At 40.2% G+C, this 16,177-nt stretch overlaps 1 protein-coding gene and 1 pseudogene across 6 annotated transcripts in view; one reads left to right on the top strand and one right to left on the bottom strand.

Moving 5' to 3' along the window:
• ANOS1 (anosmin 1) overlaps nucleotides 1-16,177 on the top strand; it is a 675,260-nt gene that overhangs the window by 646,499 nt on the left and 12,584 nt on the right. For all 6 annotated transcript variants that reach the window (XM_049704920.1, XM_049704921.1, XM_049704922.1 and 3 more), the window contains one exon: nucleotides 8,816-8,962. In XM_049704920.1, coding sequence (XP_049560877.1) covers nucleotides 8,816-8,962 — 147 coding nt within the window. The remainder of the gene's footprint in view (nucleotides 1-8,815; nucleotides 8,963-16,177) is intronic.
• Nucleotides 14,529-14,620, bottom strand: LOC117199798 (uncharacterized; annotated as a pseudogene).

Below are 16,177 nucleotides of genomic sequence, written 5' to 3'. Positions count from 1 at the left end.
TCCTTATGCACATGCGTACTTGTTTTTAAGGAGGGTCCGCACGGTTAACTGTTAGAAACTGTTGCTTCCCTCCTAAAAATGCGACATGCCCTTTTTTCTTTTCTCCTGGTTTTACACAGTGGTCACAGTTACTGCAAAAGGCTACCTAATTCTCCACTGGGGGCAGTGACTAAATCATTCCCATACCCGCTTCCTTGTTGCCAGTGGTTCTAAACTAGTCTGTTTGCCATGAACTGAGCAAAGCAAGGGGAGAGTCTCATGAGACACTCACCTCTGAGCTGGAAAATGCCTTACGTGGAGTTTCCGGCTTTGCTCAGAGGTAGGGAATGGTGAGAAGAGCTGTGGGGAAGCTCCTGGCCAGGGATCTGGGGACGGGCAAATAGAAGGCGAGCCCAAGAGAGGCCGCCAGGGGTCTCCGCGGGTCCTGCTTCCCCGGGCTCGCAGGGTCCCGTGGGATCTGCCTTTCATCCCAGGACGGGGCCTGGTCAGACACGGAAGGTGTGACAAGCTTGTTGAATTTAGGAAAGGCAAGGCTGGCTCTGTACTGTCAGACGCAGGGATTGCCCGTAATTATCTTCTACCACCTGGGAAACAATAGGATCCAAACGAGCAGGTCCATTTGAAATGATGCTTTCAAAATAGTTCTAGAAACAGAGCTTCCTACCTATTTGAGAAGTAGTCCTTCTGGAGATGAAATGGATTTGAAAAGTCTACTGTTTCTATGTATAAGTTTGCATACAGTACAACTTTTACATAAAAATTCTCATGGAAACATTTCTATGTGTTTAGTAACTTCACTGATTTTTTTATCAATATTTTTTATTGAAGCAGAGTTGATTTACAGTGTTAATTTCTGCTGTATAGCAAAGTGACTCAGTTAGGCACACACACATAAACACACACACACACATATATATTCTTTTCCATTATGGTTTATCCCAGGAGATTGAATATAGTGCCCTGTGCTCTGCAGGAGGACCTTGTTGTTTATCCATTCTCTATGTAATAGTTTGCATCTACTAACCCCAGACTCCCACTCCATCCCTCCCCCAATGCCCTCCCCCTTGGCAACCACAACTGTGTTCTCTATGTCCGTGAGTCTGTTTCTGTTTCATAGATAGGTTCATCTGTGTCATATTTTAGGTTCCACATGTAAGTGATATCATAAGATATATGTCTTTCTCTTTCTGACTGACTTCGCTTAGTATGATCCTCTCTGGGTCCATCCATGTTCCTGCAAACGGCATGATTTCATTCTTTTTGATGGCTGAGTAGCATTCCATTGTATATATGCACCACGTCTTCTTTTTATCCATTCCTCCGTCGATGGGCATTTAGGTTGTTTCCATGTCTTGGCTGTGCTGTGCTGTGACTGTGCTGCTATGAACACAGGGGCGCATGTATCCTTTTTGGATCTTTTTTTTTTTTTTTGCGGTACGCGGGCCTCTCACTGTCGTGGCCTCTCCCGTTGCAGAGCACAGGCTCCGGACGTGCAGGCTCAGCGGCCACGGCTCACGGGCCCAGCCGCTCCGTGGCATGTGGGATCTTCCCAGACCGGGGCACGAACCCGTGTCCCCTGCATTGGGAGGTGGACTCTCAACCACTGCGCCACCAGGGAAGCCCTTTTTTTGATCTTTAAAATTTTTATTTTATATTGGAGTACAGTTGATTAACAATGCTGTGTTAGTTTCAGGTGTACAGCAAAGTGATTTAGTTATATATATATATACCCGTATCTATTCTTTTTCAAATTCTTTTCCCATTTAGGTTATTACAGACTACTGAGCAGAGTTCCCTGCACTATACAGTAGGTCCTTGTTGGTTAAAACCCGCGTTACACAATTCAGTTTTAACAGCATTAATTTGTGTGCCTGATTTCAGCCTGACTGTTCTTAGGGAGGTCCAGTCTTACAATTAGTAAATAGGCCCAATATGTCCGTTATATGATTATGAATCAGTTTCAAGAGTAATTTTAGAGTCAGATTTAGTAATATCTATGACAGCACTTATGGAGCACGTGACATGTTAAAGGCAAGATATCATGCGTTAGAGACAGCTTCCAGCTGAGAGGAAGAATGAGGCGTAAGTCAATACTAGTGTTATAGGTGTGACGGAACAGGGCCAGAAAATCCTTACGTTCATTGGACAATGTATACCACACGTGTAGGGTCTCAATAGCTTAGTTGCTCGAAGTCATTTTTTCTTTAGCCTGGCTGCACATTATGGTCAACTAGAGAGTTGTCTGTAAAAATGCTAGTGGTAGGGCACCATGCCCAGAGATTATAATTCAATGGTGGCAGGAGGTGGGAGGGTTGGGGGAAGATGCCTCTCAATTTCTTTTTCTTTTCTTTTCTTTCTTTTTTAATTCTACTAAAGTATAGTTGGTTTACAATATTGTGTTTCATTTCTGGTGCACAGCAGAGTGACTCAGTTGTACATATATATTTTTTCATGTCCTTTCCCACTATGGTTTATCACAGGATATTGAATATAGTTCCCTGGACTATAGGGTAGGACCTTGTTTTCTATCCATCCTATATATAATAGGTTGCATCTGCTAATCGCAAACTCCCAGTCCACCCCTCCCCCACCTCTGCTCCCCCTTGGCAACCGCAAGTCTATTCTCTATGTCTGCGAGTCTGTTTTTGCTTCATAGATAGGTTCATGTGAGTCACATTTTAGATTCTGCATACAGGTGATATCACTTGGTATTTCTCTTTCTGACCTCACTTAGTATGATAATCTCTAGGTCCCTCCATGTTGCTGCAAGTAGCATTATTTCATTCCTTTTTATGGCTGAGTAATATTCCACTGTATATATGCACCACATCTTCTTTATCCATTCATCTGTTGATGGACACTTAGGTTGCTTCCATGTCTTGTCTATTGTAAATAGTGCTGCTATGAACATAGGGGTACAGGTATCTTTTTGAATTACAGTTCTGTCTGGATATATGCCCAGGAGTGGGATTGCTGGATAACATGGCAACTCTAGTTTTAGTTTTCCGAGGAACCTCCATACTGTTTTCCATAGTGGCTGCAACTTACATTTGCACCATTCATTGATTTCTTTAATGCAGTCCTCCATTCATTCATCAAACTGTATCTAATGATGGCAATAATTACTATCTTATACCACTGTACACTGTATTATAGTATAAAGATATGTACACTGTAGGATATATACTATATAGACTGTACGTTATATAGTATATGTGTACCATGTATTTATATGTGTATATATATGTTCTGTATATATGCACATGCGTACATGTGCAAACACACTCATACACACACATTACTGCAGCACTGGACACATTTCCATCTCTGCCTTCAAAGCGCCTACTGTTGAATTTGGGAGAGAAACATGTCAACATGATTACACAGAGACCAGTCCGTTGCACGCAGAGCTGCAGGGAAGCATGGCGCAGACGGACAGACATGGCGGTGGGAACCAAGAGCACAGTGCTCCTCCTGGGTCCTGAAGAATGGGTGCTCTGTGGGACACAGGGTGTCACCCCACACAAGCGCAGAGTTGGAAGAGAGCATCGTTTGTGCAGAGAATCAGCTTGGGGGTGGGGAGTGGAGGGGGGGTCAGTTCCCTCCCTGGGAGATGTCAGTGACTCCCGTGGGTGTCGTAACCATCCACGTGCGAAGGCCACCCTGTGTCTCCCAGCTGATGCTCCCTGAAAGCAGAGGTATGTGCTCAGCACCTCCCCTGGGATGGCCAACAGGTACTTCGAATGCAACACCCCCAAACCAAGCTCTTCACTTCCCTCTCACACCCGTTCCTCTCCCAGGCTCTCCTGCCCCCAAAGTTCCCACCGTTCCCCCTTTTGTTCAAGCCATCCATAGAGGTTATTCGTCATGCTTCGCTTTGCTTTCTCTTCAGAAATCCAGTTCATTAGAAAGTCCTTTTGACTCTAATTTCAGATTCTGTGTGGGATCTGTCCAAGTCTTGCCCTTGTTCAGCCCATTGTCACCTTTCTTATAAAGTAATCTCCTAATTAATATTTGTCTCCACTCTTTCTTAAATATCCATTTTGTAGACAGCTGGCAAAATATTCTTTAGAAAATATTAACCATATCACAGGTTACTCTCCTGAGTTCCACTCTCAAGACTGTCACCTACATCTTCTCTTTGCAAGTCTCCACAGATCTCATCCTTTATTGCTTTCCCATGTTTTCCTCCCCAAATGTCTTCTCAAACCAAAACCCTTTAAACCTCTGCTTCTCCTAAGACCCATTTTTTTTTTTTTCTATTGGTGGTGGGGATTTCCTCTACTGTGTAAAATAAGTTTGCCTTTTAGTCTCCTGGCTTTTCCAGTAAACAACATTCCTTCCCCATTGGAGACTGGTATGGGATTGCAAACTCCCATAATTTAATATGTGTTTCTGCCCACAACCAAGAACAAGGAGAGGAAAACCCAGCCTTGGCTTGCCATTGTTGAAGTCATGTCATCGAGATTCTCTTCATGGTCCAGCCCACAGACACAACTGTTACAGACTCCGGGTCTCCAGAGCACATCTAGGGCTTTCTTCTTCTTCCCGGGGCATCTCCCCACACACACCTGGTGAGATCCTCTCTAATGAGCTCCCTCTCCCTTCCTCTCGGGTATGATTACAAACCCTTCTCTCTCACTTTAAGCCATTAGGCATCACATAGACTGAATTCTTCCCTCTCAGTGAGCCACTCATCCCCCCAGATACAAACACATCTGTCCTTCACCCCTGAGTGTCTTCCCCTGTCCTCTGGAATCTCCGGTGGAAGCGTCCTTCCTTTTGCACACGACAGATTCCAGTCTGTGGGGTCTAGACCTATCCCTTGGAAAGTACATCCGCTCAACTAAGGTCTCGTCTAGGTCTGAGAACAGGGACTGTCCGCCTGTGTGCCCACGGCAGCCGTCAGAGCCCACGTGCTCCAGAAGCCTAGGCGTGGCCTGTAGCACTGCTTCAGGAACTCCTGTGAAAGCAAACCAGTCAGTTGTTCCCGCTCTTACCTGCGCGCGCAACCAACTCCTGTTCCCGCAAGACGCTGAGTGTTACGGTCACTTTCTAATCATCTTGTACAATGAGGTAACGTTTTACCTGACCAATAAAGAGACGTGACAGTTAACCTACCAAAGGCCACTTTATGCTAGGATTAACTGATGCCTGTCATGCGGATTCGAAAAATAAAATAAGAAGTGATAGTGCAAAGTACCTGTCATAATACATGTTATTTGGGTGTCAGTGTCAGCCGACAGAAGAGACTGGTTTTACAAAGGATGAGGCAGGATATAGCTGAATACGTGTCAGGATGTTCTTTATAACCCAATGTTGATCTATAATCTCGTAAACACTAGTATATGACTTTTACAAGAACACTATATTTCATCATGAAGCAACTAGAAGTAAGGAATAACTACAACTTTATAGTATAAACAAGGGAAATTATATTTTATAGGAATGGGTGTAGTAAATGTCAGCATATAAATTATTTTTTGAATTATATTTTTCCAGGTCTGCGGGGTGCCAGGTGTATTAATGATAAATATTTCGATGCAAGCAAAGCCTGAATGTTCATACAGTTTTATAAAAGGGTCCCTTGAAGGAGGAAAGACATAATACTATCTTTAATGGAAATGTAACTTGCTTTTTTGGAGGTAGGAGGAGTATTTCCAGGGTTGACAGATTCCAAATGTTTTTTATAGTTGCCTCATGCAACTGGAATATGCTTCCAGCTCTCCAAAATAAAAATGGAGTGGAGAGAAAATACTCTGAATCTCTCAATCTGAAAAGGTAATCAGAGTTTTGACATCTGGAGAAATAGCATAGTCACTCAATTCTTTTAACTTTCAGGAGTATTAAAGAGTATAAATAAATCAGACCTCATACCTCTTCAGAATGTGAAGGAATGAATTTTATTCCATTTTTGTTTCCTGCTGAAAGTGGAGGACACACTCCGAGTCAAGAATGTCCTCCCAGGACTGAAGTGTCACGTCTGTCCCTACATGGGGGATGGGGCATGTCCATGCATGTCTGTGCTGGAAATATTCAATAAAGCAGCAAAGATTCAATCTTGAGATATATACATATATGTGTGTATATACATATACATATATACATATATATATATATATATATACACATTCACACGTTCTTACGTCTGTAATGAGAAATGAATGTTTCCAAGGCATATAAAAGACAGCAGGAAGACAATTTACAGAGAGATTAAACACGGTTTTCTAAACTGTCTTGGTAGTCTGCTGGCGACTTCTTCCCATCACAGGTTCTTAAAGGAATTAGAAGCATAAATGGGCTTGTGAAAAGCTGAAGCCTTTAATTCTTTAAAAGAAACATGCTTTAGGTGTAAGCAGCAGGATTCTTTAACCGCCGGGTGGTGTCAAGAAAGGGATGCGTTTGGGGGCGCAGCCTTCTGAGGGCTCCGCGTCCCAGGCCCTCCTCTGGGCTCCAGGCTCGCTGCGCTGGCGTCTGCCGGCTGGGAAGCAGCGCCTCCTGCTATCCGGTCTCGGCACATTCCTGGCCCCCAGAACGCCCACCTCCACCTGCGAGCTGAGGACGGAGGTTTGCCATCAGCGGCTAGTAATTTAATCAGCACGCCCGTGTGATGACGCCTCTGTAAAAATCCAGAAACACGGGGTTCAGAGAGCTTCCGCGGTGGTGAACGCGTGCTGGGGGAGGGGCTCCCTTAGACCCTCAGACGTGGAAGCTCCGCCCCCTTTCCCCACACCCTGCCGTGTGCATCACTTCCATCTGCCTCTTCCTGACTTAGATCCTTCTTTTCCCACTCACTCTTCATCTATCCAAGTCAAATTTTATGCTTAGACATGATTAACTTTGAAGACAGATGTTCTTGTTTACGTGAGCTAAATGTGGGCTTACGTGACAAGCAATATTGATGTGAACATTTCTATACAAGTTTTTCTACGTTATAGACCCTCATCCCTAGAACAGTCTTTTTTGTTACTGTTGTCTGTGGTTTTGTGTGTTTCTTTTTTTAAATTGAAGTATAGTTGATTTAGTGTTGTGTTAGTTTCAGGTATACAGCACAGTGATTCAGTTATACACACGCACATATTCTTGTTCAGATTATTTTCCATTATAGGTTATTACAAAATATTGAGTATATTTCCCTCTGCTATACAGCAGGTGCTTGTTGGTTATCTCTTCTATATAGAGTAGTGTGTATATTTTAATCTCAAACTCCTAATTTATCCCTCCGCTTCCCCCCTTTCCCCTGTGGTAACCGTAAGTTTGTTCTCTATGTCTGTATGTTTCTGTTTTGTAGATAAGTTCATTTCTGTCATATTTTAGATGCCACATCTAAGTGATACCATATGATATTTATCTTTCTCCGTCTGACTTACTTCACTCAGTATGATCATCTCTAGGGGCATCCATATGGCTGCAAATGGCATTATTTCATTCTTTTTGATGGCTGAGTAGTATTCCACTGTATATATGTACTGCATCTTTATCCATTCCTCTGTCGATGGACACTTAGGTTGCTGAGTTATATCCTTTTATTATAAACGGGTAATCTATCAAGTAAAATTTTTCTCTGAGTTCTGTGAATTGCTCTTGCAAGTTATTTGAATCTGAGGAAGGGGTCTCTGGAACCCCCCATCTATAGCAGGTCATCAGAAGCACTGCTGCCAACCTGGACTCGTGACTCGCATCTGAAGCGGGTGGGGGGCGCAGTCTTGCAGCACTGAGCCCTTACCCTGTGGGATCTGATGCTGTCTGCAGGTAGAAACTGTCAGAACTGAGTTGAACTGTAGGACACCCCGCTGGGGTCTGAGAATCGGTGGTACGGGGAACCCCTCATACACACAGTGCTATTGGGTGCAGAATCCTTAACCTAATAAATGTCAGAGTTATCCAAACATTCATTTGAATTATTTAAACTAAAATGTAAGTACCAACTAATGTAACTATCCCATTCCTTTTAATCAGATCCATTGCATGGATGGTTTGACAGGCACACCCCAGTAAGGAGAAGTACACACTCGATGTACTTTTTCTTCTGGGTCCTCAGTTTTCCTTTCCTTCTCCTGATTCACCGCAGGTCAGCATTTCTCTGCATTCATCCTCATCTCTCCCTCTTCCTCCCATCTTCTCAAGAATGCAGACCTCACAGCTCTATTGGAAAAGTTTTGATAACACATTTCTGACTGCTTTATAATCAATACAGCTTAAGCTGTTCTCTCTCAAAGGGCTACTTGGAATTCTGAAAGCAGAAAAGTCTTGTCTCCAAGGACGGAATTTCTAAATGTACAACTTCTAAAATCAGTGAACTGGTAAAGGAGAGATCTGAGGGCAGGAATTTTTGGTATACTTCCTGCTAAGCCGTATAAATTCTCACCTGGCTCTCTAAAGATGGAGGAACATAACATGCTGGTACTTCTGTGAAAAGCTACCTATACTGTTTTCATGAAATGGTATTTTAATACGACTTCATTTACTTCATAACTGCACAGAAGTCTATCTATTGTGAGAAATACTACTTCCACCTGTTACTGAAATCAGAGCATCTTTCCGGGCTGGTGAATGTATGTTGATTCCCAATTTAAGTTCGGGGGATCCCGTGTAATGTACACAGTCTACTTTTAGGTATGCATTCCAGCGTGTGGTGAAGGGGGAGGTGTCGTCAACTTGAGCCGGAAGGAACGTGTAGTCACATTACATTTTACTTTAAAAATCAGGCAATAAATATGGATGAATAGCAGAGTGAAATTAAATACACTGGGATTACTATCAGGTTACAGATTTATTTTTAACAAGTAAATCAGAATGTTGTGCTTTGTTGCAGAAGAACAACTTGGGAAAACTAGAAAAAGTGTGATGCAAATACAGCCTCCGTTTCAAAGACGACGGCCCACTCGCCTCCTGGAAATCGGAGCTCCGTTCTATCAAGACAGCCAGCTGCAAGTGAAGGTGTACTGGAAGAAGACCGAAGGTGGGCAGATGCTTCTGTTTATTTGTTGTTGTTCTTGCTAAGTTTTAGTTTATATTGGAGTCGAGTTGATTAACAGTGTTCTGTTAGTTTCAGGTGTACAGCAAAGTGATTCAGTTTTACACATACACTCGTGTATTCTTTTTCAAATTCTTTTCCCATTTAGGTTATTACAGAATACTGAGCAGAGTTCCCTGTGCTACACAGTAGGTCCTTATTAGTTATCGATTTTATATACAGTAGTGTGTATATGTCGATCCCAATCTCCCAATTTATCCCTCCTGGCCACCCTTCCCCTTTGGTAACCATAAGTTTGTTTTCTAAGTCTGTGAGTCTGTTTTTGCCTTATAAATAAGTTCATTTGTGTCATTTTTTTTTAAGATTCTGCACATAAGTGACATCATATGATATTTGTCTTTCTCTGTCTGACTTCACTTAGTATGATCATCTCCAGGTCCATTCACGTTGCTGCAAATGGCATTGTTTCATTCTTTTTTATCACTGAGTAATATTCCATTGTATATATGTACCACATCTTCTATCGCCATTCATCTGTTGGTGGACAGTTAGGTTGCTTCCATGTCCTGGCTATTGTAAATAGAGCTGCAGTGAACATTGTGGTACATGACTCTTTTTGAATTATGGTTTTCTCAGGGTATATGCCCAGGAGTGGGATTGCTGGGTCGTATGGTAGTTCTGTTTTTAGTTTTTTAAGGAACCTCCACACTGTTCTCCATAGTGGCTGTATCAATTTACATTCCCACCAGCAGTGCAGGAGGGTTCCCTTTTCTCCACACCCTCTCCAGCATTTATTGTTTGTAGACTTTTTGATGATGGCCATTCTGACTGGGGTGCGGTGATACCTCATTGTAGTTTTGATTTGCATTTCTCTGATAATTAGCAATGTTGAGCATCTTTTCATGTGCCTCTTGGCCATCTGTATGTCTTTGGAGAACTGTCTATTTAGGTTTTCTGCCCATTTTTTTCACTGGGTTGTTTGTTTTCATGATATTGAGCTGTGTGAATTGTCTGTATATTTTAGAGATTAATGCCTCGTCAGTCACATCGTTTGCAAATATTTTCTTCCATTCCGTAGGTTGTCTTTTCATTTTGTTTATGGTTTCCTTTACTGTGCAAAAGCTTTTAAGTTTAATTAGGTCCCATTTGTTTATTTTTGTTTTTATTTTCATTAATCTAGGAGGTGGATCAAAATGATTTTGCTGGGATTTATGTCAGAGAGTGTTCTGCCTATGTTTTCCTCTAAGAGTTTTATATTTGTTGTTTGCATTGAAGAGCGCTGTGATGTAAGGGTGCTTGTGCAAACGTCACGGTCGAGCCACACTATTGATATTAAGGAAACGGTAGCTGAACAAAACACATGCTTTTTAAAAAATTATTATTAAATGCCTTGCTCTTCTGAAGTCTGAATGGGTTGCCTCTGATTCCCAGGAATCTGTATCCCATACTGAAATCTGCTGCTTACATTTGATCATTTCAGGGATATTAACCTGTCTTCATGTCTTTCCTAAGAAGGTTGATCTTGTGTCCCAAACACTTGAGACAGTCATTATCTTGCACTGTAAATTCTTGTTCTAAATTAGAAGACCTATAATGCAAATAATTTGGAAAATAGAATAAAAGAGCCGATTCTCTTCTCAGTATTTCATAGAAATAGCATTTTACTGGATTTTCTTTCAGAAGTCTCCTATACCTGTTTCTCACTCAGTTGTTTTATATGTATATGTGTGTGTTTGTAAAGCACATTTTCATAAAATGCTAATTGGCATTCTATATTGTTGGTATTTTTAATAACATTTTAAAATGGCTGCCTTGATAGATATTATGCCATAATGATTCCACTACAGTCACACACTTAGCTGCCTTCAGAATTTCCATCTTACAATCAATACTGCAATGAACAGTCACCCATAGAATAGATTCTTTTTTCTCTTTATCTTTGGGATAAATTCCTTTTGTTTCTTTGTTTTCTGTACTCTTAGAATAGTATTTTTAGAGTTACTTGACATACATTTTTATATTTAACACTTTTGTGCATTTAAGACATAAACTCTATTTTAAGCAAAAAACAATAGATTGTTTCAAGAATTGTTTTTAAAATTCTTCTTATTTTTCTGAAGTGCTATTTCACTCAGGGTATTGGCTCACGAGCCATTGGGGATATTGGTGTTGGAGCTCTTCTTGTTCCAGAATTTTCTTCCAAGCTGCTGAAATTCATTCTCTAGCTAAAATAACATTACCAATCATGTTAATGTTTTATTACTATCATATGTTAATTTAAATTTTATTTATTGAATATTAATTATAAAACTATATGTTAATATATCCATATTATGACATTTAATGATAGTTTTAAGTTAATATTAAATTGTAAAATTTATTTGATCTATTGTACAGCCAAGCCCTCCACATCAGTGGGTTCTGTATCTGTGAATTCAACCAAATGTGGATTTTGTGCAATGTTTAAGATTGGCAGTTGGTTGAATCCAAGCGTGCAGAACCCCCAGATACGAAGGGCTAACTGTGGGACTCGAGCAGCCTGGAATTTGGTATCCAGGGTGTGGATCCAATCCCCACTCTCCAGTGGGTACCAAAGGATGACTGTATTTATCAATTTCAAATTAGAATTGTATGTCCATGTGACATATTAATAAAACAACATATTAATATAATACTGGAAATGTACACATCTCATGTAAGGAAATGAAAATGTACACACACGGGAGGTGCAAACAGCTTAAGCACAGAATAGTAACCACCATTTCCTGACTTCTAAAATTGAAGATTTGTTTTACGTGTATTTGAATGTATACAGATGGAATCATACAGTTTGCATCAGTCTTCTCACAGTGAACACTGCATGTGGGAAACCCGTCCATCCTGTTGCAGGAAGCCGTGATTCATCCATTTATATCACTGCATAGTCGTCCCTGGTACAGCAGTTGATGGAGATTTGGTTTGTCCAGATCTTTTCAGCAGTTGATGGAGATTTGGTTTGTTCCAGGGATGGGCTATTCAGAATGGCCCTGCTGTGAAGAGCCTATGAATACATGTCTGTTGATGCACATGTGTACCTATTCCCCCACAGAGGGTGGGATTCTTAGGTCATAGAGGATGATGACCTTTAGAAGATGCTGAGAATTTCCGAAGTGGCTGGACCAGTGCACATTCCCACCAGGAGGGTAAGATGGTCCCCACTGCCCCACATGCTTTCCCCCATGAGGCATGTTCTGTCTTTCTCAGTTGAGCCTTTCCGGTACGTGTGACGTGATGGCTCAGTGCCGTTTGAATTTGCATTCTTCTGGTCATCCAGGCGTTGAACACCTTTTCATAAGTTTACTGGCAATGGAGCTCCTGTTTTTCAAAGCACTTTTCAACTGTTTAGCCAGCCTGTCCTGCAAGAGTCCTTTATAGGTGGAGTATATGAGTCATCTGCTGGTTTCATCTTAGTATTTTCTACTTTTATTTTTTTCACATTCTTAATAGTTCTTACTTTTAGAGATTATCAGTTCATCATTTTGTTTCCTTGAGGCTTACCGCTCTTTGTTTAAGAAATCTTTGCTTATGCCAGGGTCACAAAGATACTCTCCTTATCTCCTAGGAGTTATACTGTTTCATCTTTCTCTACCTTTTACCCAGATTTGATTATTGTTGTAAGCAGCTAGTGTAGGGCATCAATGTCCTTTCATTTTTCTTTCCCTCTTTTTTCCCCCAAAACAAAGAACTTTTTATTGAAGTATTAGTTGATTTACAATGTTGTGTTAGTTTCAGGTATACAGCAGAGTGATTCAGTATTACATATATATATGTCTATTCTTTATCACATCCTTTTCCATTATAGGTTATTAGAATATATTGAATATAGTTCCCTGTGCTATAAAGTAGGACGTTGTTGTTTATCTACTTTATATACAGTCATTTGTATCTGCTAATCCCAAACTCCTAATTTATCCCTCCCCCACCCCCTTTGCCCTCTGGTAATCATAAGTTTCTTTTCTAAGTCTGGGAGTCTGTTTCTTTTTGTAAGTAATTTTATTTTTATAATTTTTTTTACATTCACATATAAGTGACATCATGATATTTGTCTTTCTCTGTCTGACCTACTTCACTTAGTATGACAATCTCTAGGTCCATCCATGTTGCTGCAAATGGCATTACTTCATTCTTTTTTATGGCTGAGTAATATTCCATTGTTTATTTGTACCACATCTTCTTTATCCATTCATCTGTTGATGGACACTTAGGTTGCTGTCATGTCTTGGCTAGTGTAAGTAGTGCTGCTACGAACACAGGGGTGCATGTATCTTTTTAAATTATAGTTTTGTCTGGATATATGCCCAGGACTGGGATTGCTGGATCATATGGTAGTGCTATTTTTAGTTTTTTGAGGAAACTCCCTACTGTTCTCCATAGTGGCTGCACCAGTTTACATTCCCACCAACAGTGTAGGAGGATTCACTTTTCTCCACATCCTCTCCAGCATTTATTATTTGTAGACTTTTTAATGATCGCCATTCTGACTGGTGTGAGGTGGTACGTCACTGTAGTTTTGATTTGCGTTTCTCTAATAATTAGCGATAATGAGCATCTTTTCATGTGCCTATTGACCATCTGTATGTCTTCTTTGGAGAAATGTCTATTTAGGTCTTCTGCCCATTTTTGGATTGGATTGTTTTCTTGTTATTAAACTCTACGAGCTGTTTGTATATTTTGGAAATTAAACCCTTGTTGATTGCATCATTTGCAAATATTTTCTCCCATTGCATAGGGTATCTTTTTATTTTGTTTATGGTTTCCTTTCTGTGCAAAAGCTTGTAATTTTGAATAGGTCCCATTTGTTTATTTTTGCTTTTATTTCTATTGCCTTGGGAGACTGACGTAAGAAAACGTTTGTACGATTTATGTAAGGGAATATTTTGCCAATACTCTATCCTAGGAGTTTTATGGTGTCATGACTTATATTTTAGTCTTTAAGCCATTTTGAGTTTATTTTTGTGTATCGTGTTAGAGAATGTTCTAATTTCCTTCTTTTACATGTAGCCGCTCAGTTTTCCCAGCACCACTTATTGAAGAGACTGTCTTTTCTCCAGTGTATATTCTTGCCTCCTTTGTCATAGATTAATTGACCATAAGCGTGTGGGTTTATTTCTGGACTTTCTATCCTGTTCCATTGATCTATATTTCTGTTTTTCTGCCAGTACCTTAGTATTTACTGTAGCTTTGTAGTATAGTCTGAAGTCAGGGAGCTGTGATTTCTCCAGCTCTGTTCTTCCTTCTCAAGATTGTTGTGGCTATTTTGAGGTTTTTTGTGTTTCACAGACATTTTTAAATGTTTTGGTCTAGTTCTTTGAAAAATGCCATTGGTAATTTGATAGGGATTGCATTGAATCTGTAGATTGCCTTGGGTAGTATGGTTATTATAACAATATTGATTCTTCCAGTCCAACAATATGGTATAACTGTCCATCTCTGTCAGCTTCAGTTTCTTTCATCAGCATCCTATAGCTTTTGGAGTACAGGTCTTTTGCCTCTTCAGGTAGGTTTATTCCTAGGTATCTTATTCTTATTTTTCTTTCCCCCTCTCCATGGAAATCTTTAGTAAAAGGCAAAAGATTTATATGATCTGAAGAGAAACCAGAGTATGAATGGTATTTTATTCTTTTTGATGCAATGGTAAATGGGATTGTTTCCTTAATTTCTCTTTCTGATAGTTTGTTGTAGTGTGTAGAAATGCAACAGATTTCTGTATATTAAGTTTGTATCCTGCAACTTTACTGAATTCATTGATGAGCTCTAGTAGTATTCTGGTAGTATCTTAAGGGCTTTTTTTATGTATGGTATCATGTCATATGCAAGCAGTGACAGTTTTACATCTTCCTTTCCAATCTGGATTCCCTTTCTTCTCTGATTGCCGTTGCTAGGCCTTCCAAAACTATGTTGAATAAAAGTGGCAAGAGTGGGCATCCTTGTCTTGTTCCTGACCTTGGAGGAAATGCTTTCAGCTTTTCACCGTTGAGTATGATGTTAGCTGTGGTTTTGTCATATATGGTCTTCATTATGTTGAGGTAGGTTCCCTCTATGCCCACTTTCTGGAGAGTTTTCATCAGAAATTGATGTTGAATTTTATCAAAAGCTTTTTCTGCAGTTATTGAGATGATCATACGGTTTTTACTCTTCAGTTTGTTAATATGGTGTATCACACTGATTTGAGGATATTGAAAAATCCTTGCATCCCCGGGATAAATCCCACTTGATCATGGTGTATGATCCATTTAATATACTGTTGGATTTGGTTCGCTAGTATTTTGTTGAGGATTTTTGCATCTATGTTCATCAAAGGCACTGGCCTATAATTTTCTTTTTTTGTGATATCTTTGGCCGGTTTGGGTATCAGGGTGATGGTGGCCTCACAGAATTAATTCGGATGTGTTCCTTCCTCTGCAGTTTTTTGGAATGGTTTCAGAAGCACAGGTATTAACTCTTCTCTAAATGTTTGACAGAATTTGCCTGTGAAGCCATCTGGTCCTGGACTCTGGTTGTTGGGAGTTTTTTAATCACAGTTTCAATTTCAGTACTGGTAATTGGTCTGTTCATATGTCCTATTTCTTCCTGGTTCAGTCTTGGGAGATTGTACCTCTCTAAGAGTTTGTCCATTTCTTCTAGGTTGTCTGTTTTATTGGCATACAGTTGCTTGTAGTAGTCTCTTAGGATTCTATTTCTCTGGTGTTGGTTATAACGTCTCCTTTTTCATTTCGAATTTTATTGATTTGAGCCTTCTCCCTTTTTCTTCTTGATGAGCCTGGCTAAAGGTTTATCAACTTTGTTTATCTTTTCAAAGAACCAGCTTTTTAGTTTCTTTGATCTTTTCTATTATTTTTTTAGTCTCTGTTTATTCACAATAAGGATGAGTCAGAAGCACTTTTCTCCCTGGCTTCTTTGTTACTTGCTTGCTTATTTACTAGTAATTCGCCGGAATATTTCTATGGAAACAAGCTAACAGTATTATTTACAACTAAGCAAAGTCACTGCAAACAGGTGTCTGTAAGCAACTATTATAGTAAAACACTGTACAGTTGTAAAGTAGTACTTGGACCAGAATAACAGAGACTTTAAAAATAAGTTCTTAAATAAGGATGGGATCCCCTAGAGAGAAGAGGGACCAGGAGCGGGCGTGAAGGAACTCCAGTTTCAGCACAAAGA

Source organism: Orcinus orca, chromosome X, assembly GCF_937001465.1.
Source record: "Orcinus orca chromosome X, mOrcOrc1.1, whole genome shotgun sequence".
Classification (NCBI taxonomy): Eukaryota; Metazoa; Chordata; class Mammalia; order Artiodactyla; family Delphinidae; genus Orcinus; species Orcinus orca.
The sequence above is the reverse complement of the archived record's forward strand: the minus strand, read 5'-3'. Positions and strand labels throughout refer to the sequence as shown.